Source organism: Tarenaya hassleriana, unplaced genomic scaffold, assembly GCF_000463585.1.
Source record: "Tarenaya hassleriana unplaced genomic scaffold, ASM46358v1 Cleome16, whole genome shotgun sequence".
Taxonomy (NCBI): domain Eukaryota; kingdom Viridiplantae; phylum Streptophyta; class Magnoliopsida; order Brassicales; family Cleomaceae; genus Tarenaya; species Tarenaya hassleriana.
The window spans coordinates 213615-227687 of NW_010965019.1; the positions used below are offsets into that span (position 1 = coordinate 213615).

The 14073-nt window shown below is 39.0% G+C and overlaps 2 protein-coding genes across 2 annotated transcripts; both read left to right on the top strand.

The window, feature by feature from the left end:
* Positions 1-119: 119 nt before the first annotated feature.
* LOC104809640 (putative receptor-like protein kinase At3g47110) lies at positions 120-3336 on the top strand. Its single transcript, XM_010535685.1, is given in 4 exon segments — positions 120-1402; positions 1404-2752; positions 2830-3024; positions 3164-3336. Coding segments are annotated over 4 exon segments (3000 nt in total).
* Positions 3337-4001: 665 nt separating this feature from the next.
* On the top strand, positions 4002-12035 carry LOC104809219 (probable LRR receptor-like serine/threonine-protein kinase At3g47570). The gene is made up of 5 exons (XM_019202120.1): positions 4002-4196; positions 4290-4369; positions 11030-11143; positions 11230-11424; positions 11553-12035. The coding sequence occupies exons 1-5, from the start codon at positions 4030-4032 to the stop codon at positions 11735-11737; spliced, it is 741 nt and encodes a 246-aa protein (XP_019057665.1). The 5' UTR covers positions 4002-4029; the 3' UTR covers positions 11738-12035.
* Positions 12036-14073: the final 2038 nt, after the last annotated feature.

The window sequence follows — 14073 nt, forward strand, 5'->3', positions numbered from 1 at the left end:
CCATTTTATAATCAACTCCGTAAGCTTAACCAATCTGAAGGTACAAAGAAAGATATATATCAGAAGAAGAAAGCAACCGTTCCTCTTACTCTTTGTGCTTTTACCCGTCGTTCGAGAGGATGAGGAAGTTTCTTTTATTGGCTTCACACACTCTCTTCACGTTGCTTCAAGTTTCGGGCGTGTTCGGTGCTCATACGGCCGAGACTGATAAAGAAGCATTGCTCGAGTTCAAGTCTCTGCTTTCTCCAGAGAGCAGAGTTGCGTTGGGCTCGTGGAATGATGGCTCTCTCCATCTCTGCAACTGGACCGGCGTTACATGTGGCCGCAAGCACCAAAGAGTGACCCAGTTGAGGCTGATGTCGACAAAACTGACCGGAGTGATCTCGGCCTCTGTCGGTAACCTCTCATTTCTCAGGTCACTTGATCTTAGGGGCAACTCTTTTCATGGCAACATCCCACAGGCACTTGGGAAATTGTCTAGGCTTCGGTACTTGAACATGAGCGGTAATCTTCTTGGAGGGGGTATTCCTATCGGTTTGTCCAACTGTTCTAGTTTGTTGACCCTTGATCTGTCGGTCAACCGTCTTACATACAACATTCCTTCTGAACTTCGTTCATTATCTAAGCTAATCGATTTAAATCTTCGTGGGAACCAGTTGACAGGGATGCTCCCCCCGGGTTTAGGAAACCTGACATCGCTCGAGAAGTTGAGCCTTGTAGATAACCATATGGAAGGGGAGATTCCAGAAAGTGTTGCCAAACTGAACAGAATCATGGTACTTCAATTAGGAGGGAACAACTTTTTTGGTGATTTTCCTAATGCCTTTCACAATCTATCTTCTCTCTGGGTCTTGACCATAGGAAAGAACAATTTTTCGGGTGATGTTGGGCTAGACTTTGGAACTCTCTTTCCGAACCTGCAAACATTGTACGTGGGCACAAATCATTTCACCGGAACGCTTCTTGCTCCATTTTCCAATATCACAACTCTTCGAAAGTTAGATCTTTCTTACAACAACTTCATAGGAAGTATTCCCTTGAGTTTTAGCAAAAACCGAGACTTGGCATTGCTTCAGCTTGATGGAAATAGTCTTGGAAATAACGCTTCCACTGATCTTGATTTTATTGGAAGTTTGAATAACTGCACGCAATTGCAAGTCTTGGGCATTTTCCACAATAGACTCGGAGGTGCACTGCCTGTCTCCATAGCAAATCTCTCGACACAAATGAGATATTTTTACTTGGGATGGAATTATATCTCGGGAAGTTTTCCTATTGGTATTGGAGACCTCGTCAACCTACAACTACTTGAGTTCGAAATGAATCGTTTGATAGGCAAACTTCCTACTTCCCTCGGAAAGCTTTCTGGACTGGTTGATATCGACGGAGATTCGAATATATCGATTTGATGGAAGTATCCCTCCAAGTCTTGGCAATTGCAGCGGCCTTCACTATTTGAGGCTTGAGTCTAACCAGCTGACCGACATTGTACCTCGGGAACTCATGGACCTTCCATCTCTTGTGATGATAGATATCTCGTATAACTCTTTGGTCGGCCCCTTGCCAGAAAACGTCGGAAATCTGAAATATGCGGTTCAAATACAAACAACGTACAATAAATTATCGGGGAAAATACCGCAGACAATAGGAAACTGTCTTTCATTGGAAGAAGTTGATCTCCAAGGAAATTCCTTGGATGGAGAAATCCCAGATATAAGAAGGTTAACCGGCCTCCACTACCTTGATCTGTCCAACAACAGTCTCTCCGGCATAATTCCTCGATATCTAGTGAACCTCTCACTACTGTATCTAAACTTGTCCATGAATAATTTCGAAGGGGCAGTTCCGATGACCGGAGTATTTCGAAATGTTAGTGCGATTTCCGTCTTTGGTAACAAAAATCTCTGTGGAGGCATTCCTGAATTGCAGCTAAAGCCATGCTCTGTACAAATGCCTGCAAAGCGAAGAAGGCCATCCTTGGTCCATAAGAAAGTGGCAATCATTGTTAGCGTGGGTACAGCTTTGCTTTTATTATCATTCCTGATCGTTGTTTCTCTCTACCGGCTGAGTAGAAGGAAGAAGCAAAAGAGAGAGAAAAATGCTAATACTCAGCCTAATTCTGCCCTGGATTATTTTTACGAAAGGATAAGTTATGAAGAGCTTCAAAATGCAACCGGTAGCTTCTCATCGACCAATATCATTGGATCGGGTTACTTTGGTACTGTGTTTAAAGGGTTACTCGGTCCCGAGAGCAAGGTCATCGCTGTTAAAGTTTTGAACCTTTGGAAGAGTGGAGCTGCCAAAAGTTTTATGGCAGAGTGTGAAGCCTTAAAGGGCATAAGACACCGTAACCTCGTGAAACTGTTGACCGTTTGTTCTAGCATCGATTTCAATGGAAATGAATTCAGAGCTCTGGTTTATGAGTTCATGCCGAACGGAAGCTTGGATACGTGGTTGCATCCGAATGAAGCAGAAGTCGGGACGAGCAATCCCACGAGAACGCTGAACCTTCTTGAAAGACTTGACATCACCATAGATGTGGCCTCAGCTTTGGTCCATCTTCATTGTTATTGCCACAGCCCCGTTGCTCACTGTGATCTAAAACCGAGCAATGTTCTTCTGGATGATGATCTCACAGCCCATGTAAGTGATTTTGGTTTGGCTCGGCTCCTCGGAAAATTTGATCAAGAATCATCTCAGAACCAATTTAGCTCTGACAACATCAGAGGAACCATCGGTTACATGCCACCAGGTATGTTATTATGCTCAGTACACGCACACCTAACTAAATTTTAAAGAAGAAATATCTCCTTAATTTTTGTGTTGTAGAATACGGAATGGGAGGTGAACCGTCAGTAATGGGTGACGTTTATAGCTTTGGAGTCCTAGTGTTGGAGATATTCACCGGGAAAAGACCTACGGATGAATTATTTTCCGAGGATTTCACTCTCCATAGCTATACAAGATCCGCATTAGCAGAGCGTGTGATGGATATCGTCGACCGGTCTATTCTTGTCAGCGCAGGTAAGATCTTACCTGATAATTATTAAGGATCGAACACCAACACAAAAGGAAGACGCCCAAACAATGATTTCATTCCTGTTTTCATTTACAATGGTATTTTATCCCTTTGTTTGTAGATAAATTATGGTTAATCTGTCAGGTGCTCGTATGGGCCGTGCCGCCATGGCTGAGTGCTTGGGAATGGTTCTCGACGTGGGAATCAGATGCTCTGAAGAATCTCCGACGAACAGAGCAGTGATTGATGAGGCGGCTAACCAATTAGTTTCTATCAGACAGAGGTTCTTCAAAGCCAAGAGGGCAGCTAGGCAGTGATGGCGTTCACAAAATGCCTATTGACATTGCCGTTTCCCGTTTGTTGACGTTGTGTTGCTGTTTTCGGTTTTTCGTTATGTTTTCGCCTTTTGTGTGTGTGTTCATATGTAATAACGGTTGTTTTTCATCCGGGGGGACAAATGAGAAATTTACTCCAATTTCTTTTTCCCCTTTCTTGTTTCGTTCTTATTCTCAGTGTTTCTGGTTCCTGCAATAACGAGATCCTATATAAAAACTGTACATGACTAGTTGTCGAAAATGCGAGTTGGGTTTTATATCAAGGCAATGTATACAGTGGTTTATGTACAGTAGCCTAAAAATTAAATTAACATGTTTTATAAAATACTATTAAAATATAAAATATGTATAATAGATGATATATGTTTGATTTATGAATTACTTAAGTTAAATGGATTAATTGGTTTAAATGAGTTTTATGGTTGTTTAGGATCTGTAATAAAACATTCATTTTTCGGTTATCTTTAACTTGTAACTTTACGATTTATCATTTATACCTTTGATTTTAGGCCCATTCATGTTTTGGATTGGGACGGCCCATCCCGAGCATTTTGACATCGTTGTATATTTAATGGATATATTTTTTTTAGAAAGGTTGTGATAACATGCAATATGCTATAGATTTTCTATTGATAAAATATATTTATTCGTCTTTGTTGGTCGATTGTCGCAGGTATGAACGATACGAGGAAAAAAGATTGGAAAAAACTTAAAGAAAACGAGTTTCAAAAGTTAACCGGATCGTGTCATGTATCAGCAACACCATCGGGTCACTTCGTCGAGAAGATTAAGAATGTTTCAAGGTTAAGCCGATCGTGTCACATCCTACCAATACGGAGCCTGTACGTATATACGCACACGCAACACACATCGTTTTCCTTTTTTCTGTTCATTCACGGACAGTGGCCTTTTATAAATTGGTGTGTCGCATCCAGCCGATGCGATGGAGTCTTCCATAAAATCTCTACTCCTTGTATCCGTCGCAGCACCTCTCTCTCCCACACGCGCGGTTATGGTGAGTTTCTATTGATTTCATGTTCTCTGTCATATCGATTTGGTTTAATGTTCACGCTAGGGTTTAGATTTCGATTCTGGTACAGAGTATAAGTTGTTTTGTTTGTATCTTTCTCGGTTCTGGTTCGATTCGGCTCCAGCTCAAGTTCGATCCAGGTCTGTCTATGGGTTAGTTCTGCTCCGGCTCTGGTTGGTTCTGGTTCGATTTCTTATCCGTAGTTCTTTTTTACCTCCCAATCGTTGAAGTCTATCCAAAGTCCAGCAGTTTTAGGACAGTGAAGAGATCTGAAATCGCAGTCTTGATCGACGTTAGATCCAGACCAGACATCGTGGTAGTGTCTGTTGTAATTGTGTGTGCTTTGTTGGAAGTAAGCTTGTCATTTGAAGTACACGTGTTGTGTTGTTTGAAGTTTTCAAAATTAGTTTGTTTGTAAATGACCGAGTCTTATGGTTCTTCTCGGAAAACTTGGTCATGTTTGCACGTTCCCATTTTGTAGGATGTAGTTGTTGATATTTTTGGTTATAAATAAAGAGTAAAGACACCGAAAATGTGTGTCGAGGCAGAAAGTTTTATGAAAGTTTCGAAAATGTTTCTCGATCTTTGTCTTTGGTTTTTGGTTTGAAAATCAAAACATCGTTTCGGGAGTTCGGTTTCTACATGTGGTATCAGAGCGCGGTTGCGATTCAGGGAACGACAACGGTGTTGATCGATGTATGAGGAAAAAGACGGAGTGTCGTTGAAGTGTCTGCGGAGAACGGCGGAGTGTCGTTGCAGTGCATATGGGAGAACGACGGAGTGTCGTTGCAATGCTGCGGAAGAACGACGAGGTGTCGTTGCAGTACATGTGAGAGAACGACGGGACGTCGTTGCAATGTTGCGGGAGAATGACGGAATGTCGTTGCAGTGCATGCAAGAGAATGACGGAGTGTCAGTGCTGCGGATAACGACGGAGTGTCGTTGCAGTTCGTGTTGGAGAACGACGGAGTGTCGTCGTAGAATCCAATATTTTTCAAAAAGAAGATGGAGTAAGAAAAGCTCCAGAAAGATGAAGAAGATGGAGCAAGAAAAGCTTCGGAAAAGAAATGGATCGGGAAAAGTTTCGGAAAGAAGAAGAAGCAGGAACAACTCCGGAAAGAAGACAAAGTGAAGGAGGAGAAGAGTGTTGTGCCGACACGGTTAAAATTGCACTTGAAGTCGGTGGAACAAGCTTACGGGGGAGAATGTTGGAAGTAAGCTTGTCATTTGAAGTACACGTGTTGTGTTGTTTGAAGTTTTCAAAATTAGTTTGTTTGTAAATGACCGAGTCTTATGGTTCTTCTCGGAAAACTTGGTCATGTTTGCACGTTCCCATTTTGTAGGATGTAGTTGTTGATATTTTTGGTTATAAATAAAGAGTAAAGACACCGAAAATGTGTGTCGAGGCAGAAAGTTTTATGAAAGTTTCGAAAATGTTTCTCGATCTTTGTCTTTGGTTTTTGGTTTGAAAATCAAAACATCGTTTCGGGAGTTCGGTTTCTACATGCTTGATGTCTGATTTGGTTGCAGTAAACGTATAAGTAGAGGAGAATAGCAGACATTGTTTTGCTGTAGGTGATGTTGTGGATTTGATGTTTTTTAGGTTATTATCTTCTTAAGTAGAGGAGAATAGGAGAAAATAGGAGACATTTACGTTGATCGCCGCCTACCACAACCCTCCACCAATTTGGGCTTAAGCGAACTCATGCATAGGCGGCGTTCATTTCAGTGTTGAGTTAAATCCTCCGAAATTTGAAAACATTTCAAATCATTACCAATCACTCGTGGCCAATTGAATTTAGGTCAAAGACATTGTTGTTGTGGTGGTGGTTGTTGTTTTCATCTTTTCATAGACTTGTAGATAATTTTGGTGGTTGTAAATAGGAGTTTATGGATTGATTTTGATTGATTTAGGACAATTTTTGGATTGATTTTGGTCTCTAAGTGACTGGGTTTTAAACTTATACCCGATACATAACACACTACAAGTGTACGGAGGTTGTTATACCGAGGTCAAACACAGGGAATAGGTGTGTTGATCTCTTTCTTCTACCAGGTCGGGGTTGGAAAATTGAACGATCGAGTTTTCTAAATTAAGCCGGAGTTATAGAAAATCAAATAATACGGCAAAAGTCTAATACATGAAAACGTTGTGGGTTAATGATTTCGTAGACAAGTATGAATGGGTTAGAAGGGTCATAAAACCAACTTATTTACTTTGAATGGTGGATTCAAGTATTTCCACAGAATCTAGCTCTCCCTAATACCTAGATTCCCTATCTAGAATACCGCTCTACCCATCTCCCGATGTGAAAGAGTTTCTCCTAATCACATTAACACTCTCGGTTAGAATCTAACTCTCACGAGTTTAGATTTGCCGCCTAAATAACATGGCGGCCATTCCCTATCACGAGCTCTAAGTCGTTCTCGAGTTCATGACTCTACCTTGTCAGATGTGGACTCCATCTTTCAAGTATATGACAGTACTCTTCGACCGATGGCAACCAATTTACGTAAGAAAAGTCAGATTTAGCATCAGAAATGTTACAAAGATGGTTTGAGTGATACTTGGAGTTGATTTTGATTTTGTTCTACTCATCTTTTTTTTTGGTCGTCAATCGGAAAAATTATTAACCAATAGATCAGATGGATTCCGATGTCAAAGTCTATTTTGGTTTTTCACCCCTGGATAGGTGCAAAAAACTCATTGTTTGTGTTACATTATTAAGTAATGAAATTCCCTATTTTATCAACAAAAATAAATCCCAACAGTATGATACCAAATTTAAGATCGGATCTGGATAGATTACTGTTAGACCACTCAATTGATACGGAGAAAATAAATAGTAGGACACTAAAAATTTATATGGTTCGGCAAAATGTTTATGTCCATGGACGAACGATAAAAGGATATATATCGATTGTCAAATAATTACAACACATCTTTCTATATAAAGAGGGAACAATAGTAATTTTTTTTATAATAGAAAAGATAAAATCTCAGAAAATGAAGAGTAAACTCTCAAAAAAATTATCAAAAAAATAATCTCTTTATACAGAAGAAAATTATTATAGAAAACTCCAAAACAAGTGGAGTCCACTCCTATTCAAATTTTTTTTAACAATATGTGGTGAGTATGGAGCAGGGCGAACAAGTCAGCGCGAACCAGATCCGATCAGTTCGTACCAGTCGCCTCATTTTTAGTTCAGTTCATTAAGTTTGTTTTTATTCAGATCGAAAAAATTTAAGACTCAGACCAGATTATTCGAAAAATAAAAATATTAGATATAAATAAAAAATATTACAAAAATAATTACAAAATAATAATTAATATATTTTAAAATAATAAAAAATATTTGAATTTGATAAATCTTTTTAAAATTATTTAAAAAAAATAAAAAATAAAAAATAAAATTTTTTTTTTTGACTCCGGAACCAGCTTATGGGTTCGCCGAACTGACTCGCTATGAATCAAGTTCGTGGTGAGCTAGCTCGTTTGATATTTTTTTGGCTCAAAATTTCTCAGTCTAGATCAAAAAATATGGTCTGGCTCACGACTCATTTTGACATCTAGTACATTAGCCTCATTGTTACCACCACTTCTTGATAAAAGTGGTTTTGCACGTTTTTTCGTCGATATGCTCAGTTATTTTTCTGTTATTTCATATTATGTAATTTCATATAAATACATAATGTAATCAATAGAAAATATTTTTTTATAAATTTACATATAAAACTAGGATTCCACATATCTCCAAAACGGACAAAATTACATCTAAATTATGTTTATTAGCTTAGAGTTTGAGTTTTGAATAAAAGTGAACACTGATATGCAAAACGATTAAGTCAAGTCAACTCCACAAACGTTGACTGAGTAAGTCAAGTCAATATGTTTTGGAAATTTGTGACTCTTCATTGGTGGCAATGACAAGTGATATGTACAAAAGAAACGAATGCCATTTTATATTCAACTGAGAATGATAAAGAAAGATATATACCAGAAGAAGAAAACAATCGTTCCTCTTACTCTCTGTGCTTTTACCCGCCGTTTGAGAGGATGAGGAAGTTTCTTTTAATGGCGTTACACACTCTCTTCACGTTGCTTCAAGTTACGGGCATGTTCAGTGCTCATACGACCGAGTCTGATAAAGAAGCATTGCTCGAGTTTAAGTCTCAGCTTTCTCGAGAGAGCAGAGTTGCGCTGGCCTCATGGAATGGTGGCTCTCTTCATCTGTGCAACTGGACAGGGGTTTCATGTGGCCGCAAGCACGAAAGAGTGACCCAGTTGAGGCTGATGTCGATGAAACTGGCCGGAGTGATATCACCCTCTGTTGGTAACCTCTCGTTTCTCAGGTCACTTTATCTTCGGAACAATTCTTTTCATGGCAACATCCCATCGGCACTTGGGAAATTGTCTAGGCTTCGTTACTTGGACATGAGCAGTAATCTTCTTGGAGGGGAAATTCCGAGCAGTTTGTCCAACTGTTCTAGTTTGTTGGCCCTAGTCTTGTCCTTCAACCGCCTTACATACAGCATTCCTTCTGAACTTGGTTCACTATCTAAGCTTACCGCTTTAAATCTTCTTCAGAACCAATTGATGGGGAAGCTCCCCCCGGGTTTAGGAAACCTGACATCGCTCGAGAAGTTGAACCTTGCATATAACCATATGGAAGGGGAGATCCCAGAAAGTATTGCAAAACTGAACAGAATGATATTTCTCCAATTAGCAGAAAACAAACTTTCTGGTGTGTTTCCTAATGCCTTTCGCAATCTATCTTCTCTTGAGCATATATCCATAGCAAGCAACAATTTCTCGGGTGATGTTGGATTAGATTTTGGAACTCTCTTTCCGAATCTGCAAGCATTGTACATGGGAAGAAATCATTTCACCGGAACACTTGCTGCTCCATTTTCCAACATTTCAACTCTCCAATATTTACGTCTTTCTTACAACAACTTCACAGGAAGTATTCCCTTGAGTATCAGCAAAAACCAGAACTTGGTATCGCTTGGGCTTGATGGAAATAGACTTGGCAACAACGCTTCCACTGATCTTGATTTTATTGGAAGTTTGACTAACTGCACACAATTGCAAGTCTTGGGCATTTTCGATAACAGACTCGGAGGTTCATTGCCTGTCTCCATAGCAAATCTCTCAACACAAATGACATATTTTTACTTCGGATGGAATTTTATCTCGGGAAGTATTCCTCTTGGTATCGGAAACCTCGTCAACCTTCAACTACTTGAGTTTGAAAGGAATCGTGTGACTGGCAAACTTCCTACTTCCCTCGGAAAGCTCTCTGGATTGGTTAGTATCGACGGAGATTCAAATAGATTTTCTGGAAATCTACCATCTTTCTTTGGAAATATGAGTAGACTTGAATATATCGATTTGTATAATAATCGATTTGATGGAAATATCCCTCCAAGTCTTGGCAATTGCAGTGACCTTCACTTTTTGAGGCTTGAGTCTAACCAGCTGACTGGCATTGTACCTCGGGAACTTATGGACCTTCCATCTCTTGTGATGGTAGATATCTCATACAACTCTTTGGTCGGTCCCTTGCCAGAAAATGTCGGAAATCTGAAATATGCGGTTGAAATACAAGCAGCATACAACAGATTATCGGGACAAATACCGCACACAATAGGAAACTGTCTTTCCTTGGAAGAAATCGATCTCCAAGGAAATTCCTTGGATGGAGAAATCCCAGATATAAGACGGTTAACCGGCCTCCATTACCTTGATTTATCCAACAACAGCCTCTCCGGCATATTACCTGGATATCTAGTGAACTCCTCACTACAATATCTAAATCTGTCCATGAATAATTTCGAAGGAGCGGTGCCGATGACCGGAGTATTTCGAAATGTTAGTGCGATTTCCGTCTTTGGTAACAAAAATCTCTGTGGAGGTATTCCAGAATTGCAGCTAAAGCCATGCTCTGTACAAATGCCTACAAAACCAACAAGGGAATCCTTGGTCCATAAGAAAGTGGCAATCGTTGTTAGCGTAGGTACAACATTGCTTTTATTATCCTTTCTGATTGTTATTTCTCTCTACCGGATGAAGAAAAGAAAGAAACACAACAGAGCAAATAATGATAATACTCAGCCTAATTCGGCCATAGATATTTTTTATGAAAGGATAAGTTATGAAGAGCTTCAAAATGCGACCGTTGGCTTTTCGTCAAGCAATATCATCGGATCGGGTTATTTTGGGACTGTGTTTAAAGGGTTACTCGGCCCCAAGAGCAAGGTTGCCGCTGTTAAAGTTTTGAACCTTTGGAAGAGTGGAGCTTCCAAAAGCTTCATGGCCGAGTGCGAAACCTTAAAGGGTATAAGACACCGTAACCTCGTGAAACTATTAACTGTTTGTTCCAGCATCGATTTTAACGGAAATGAATTCAGAGCTCTGGTTTATGAGTTCATGCCGAACGGAAGCTTGGATACGTGGTTGCATCCGAATGAAGCAGAAGTCGGGACGAGCAATCCCACGAGAACGCTGAACCTTCTTGAAAGACTCGACATCACCATAGATGTGGCTTCGGCTTTGGTCCATCTTCATTGTTATTGCCACAGCCCCATTGCTCACTGTGATCTAAAACCAAGCAATGTTCTTCTGGATGATGACCTCACAGCTCATGTAAGTGATTTTGGGTTGGCCCGGCTCCTCAGAAAATTTGATCAAGAATCATCTCAGAACCAATTTAGCTCTGCCAACATCAAAGGAACCATCGGTTACATGCCACCAGGTATGTTATTATGCTCAGTACACGCACACCTTACAAAATTTTCATGCAGAAATAAGACAGCATTTCTCTTCCTTTTTGTGATGTAGAGTACGGAATGGGAGGTGAACCGTCGGTAATGGGTGACGTTTACAGCTTTGGAGTCCTCGTATTGGAGATGTTCACAGGGAAAAGACCTACGGATGAATTATATTCCGAGGATTTCACTCTCCATAACCATACAAGATCAGCATTACCGGAGCATGCGATGGATATCGTAGACCGTTCTATTCTGGTGAATGCAGGTATGGTCGTGCCTGATAATATTAAGGGTCACCCATAAACCAAAAAGAGAAGAGGCCCTTTGTCTTATCTGAAAGATGATTTCACACTTCTTGTAATTTACAACGGTAATTTACCTTTTTTTTAATAGTTCATATGTCAGGTGCTCGTATGGGCCGTGATGCCATGGCCGAGTGCTTGGGAATGGTTCTCGACGTGGGAATCAGGTGTTCTGAAGAATCTCCGACGAACAGGACGGCCATCGTCAAGGCTCTTAACGAATTAGTTTCAATCAGAAAGAGGTTCTTCAAAGCGAAGAGGGCAGTCAAGCAGTGACGTTGTGATGCGTCGTATGTTGTAAGAACGGCTAGTTTTTTTTTTTTGGTTCGGGGGGACACTGATAATGGCCCAAACAAAGGTTCTTCAAAGCCAAGAGGGCGGCTAGGCAGTGATGACGTGATGCTTCGTTCACAAAATGCCTATTGACATTGTCGTTTCCCGTTTGTTAATGTTGTGTTGCTGTTTTTTGGTTTTTCGTTATGTTTTCGTCTTTTGTGTGTGTTGATATGTAATAACGGTTGTTTTCCATTCGGGGGAGACAAATGAGAAATTTACTCCAATTTCTTTGTCACAATCTGAGATTTGTGATTCGGTATCAACATTTGAGTCCTTAGGAAGAAAAAACGCTGCATATTAGACCAGAATTCTGGATTGGTTCTGAAAAATTAGAGGAACAACTGCGAAGATTCTGACTCGCGCAGAGGGTTTGATTAAGGGTAAAACTGTCATTTAACAATTGAAAGTTTCTTTTTTATTTTTTTCCCTTTTGTTTGTTATCCCATATATTTATTTATCAAATTTAAAATGTTCATTTTTTTTCTCGAAATTTTCAAAAAAGAAAATAAGAAAGTATAGTCTATTCTCTGCCATATTCTCATCCACAACGCAATTCAATCAATACGTGTCTTCTCAAGTTGCTCGTCGTGTCTTTTCAAATTCAGCTGTGAAAGTTTCTCAAGTTGTGCCACGTGGAGAGGTTAGAATCTACGAGGGAATGTCGGTTTTGCATAGATATGGTTCTCCATTAGTACTTGAAAATTAAAATTGGGTCAGGTAATAACTATGTTTTGGATCGTTTATTTGAGTTGTGTTTAATCATCAGGTTAAATTGTTTCAACCCAATTAACTCATTTTTCCACTTAATATTATCCAAAACCAAATTCGATTTATAATCGGAATCGGACAAGAATCATATATTAAAGAAAACGAATCCAAATAGAAAATCCTATGTAAAAATCAGTTTGAATCGAAAACGAATCAAATGAACTCTTAAGGAATACAAATCGAACGAAATCCTATATAAAAACCGAATTTAAATCTAATATGAATCGAACGTGACTCTACATAAAAATCGAATTTGAAACGAAATCGAATCAAACAGACTTCTATATAAAAACCGAATATGAATTCGAATCCGAATCAAAAGCAAATCCTATAGAAAAACCCAAAAAAATATGTAGGACTATTCTATAGGCAATATTGTAAAAATGACTTTAAATGTCACCTCTTAGGTTTAGGGTTTTATAGAAGAAAAAAACAAAATATAAAAAAAGATACCCTTAAAAATAAAGACACGTGACAGCATCTGTTGAAACAACAAAAAGGAGTTGTTCGAAAGTGTTAAAGAATTTGATAATGTATAGAAAGTATTCGATGAAAGTCCTCAGAGAATTTTTGCTCTAATTTACCCAAAACATAATAGTGGTTATACCGTTCAGACTTTGGTCAGACGGTTAAACTTTGCTCAGACGGTCTTACCGCCAGACTGGTCTTACGGTTATACCGATCAAAGTAGTCAGACTTTTTAAAAAATGATGAATTTATGAATTTAAAAGTGTTAGAGCAAATATGTTCTTCATATATAGAATTTTATGGTTTATTGGGATTTTGATTTGATGGGACAATATCATTTAAACTTACATTCGTCAAATTTCTCCTCTACAGCGAAATTCGACACTCCAAAGTTAAAGATTTTGATAATGTATGGAAAGTATTCGATGAAAATACTCAAAGCAATTTTGATTCTCGAAATGTCATACTGGTCATACCGATCAGATTTTGGTCATACCAATTATACTATTCATACACATGGAATTAAATGACTAAAATGATGAAAATGTATTATTATAATTCTTATACAACGTTTTGAATCGTTTAAACTTAATTTAGGCCTTTCTTTTTTATGCACAAGCGGTCAGACGGCCATACTTTGCTCAGACGGACATACAATCATACTTTGGTCAGACGGTCATGCAGTTATACTTTGGTCATACAGTCAGATCTTAGTCAGACAGTTAGACTTTTTTAAAATTGATGAATTTATCGTGTTCAAATGGTTATACGGTCATTGTAACTCCCGTATCCCGATTCCCGTAACATGATGTGTCACATGGATTAAAACTAATAAAATAATGATAAACCAAAATACGGAAATTTTAAAACCGTTTTAATATTAATCACGCAGCGGAATTAAACAGCAGTTAAGTATTAAAATACACATGTCCGAATTAAAAAGAGTGCAAATGTAAAAGCGTAGGAACCGTGTTCCATAGTTCAAAACATATAGAGAAGGAAACCCTCGTACACGATGTTGTCTCCTCGAAGTCTTCGTC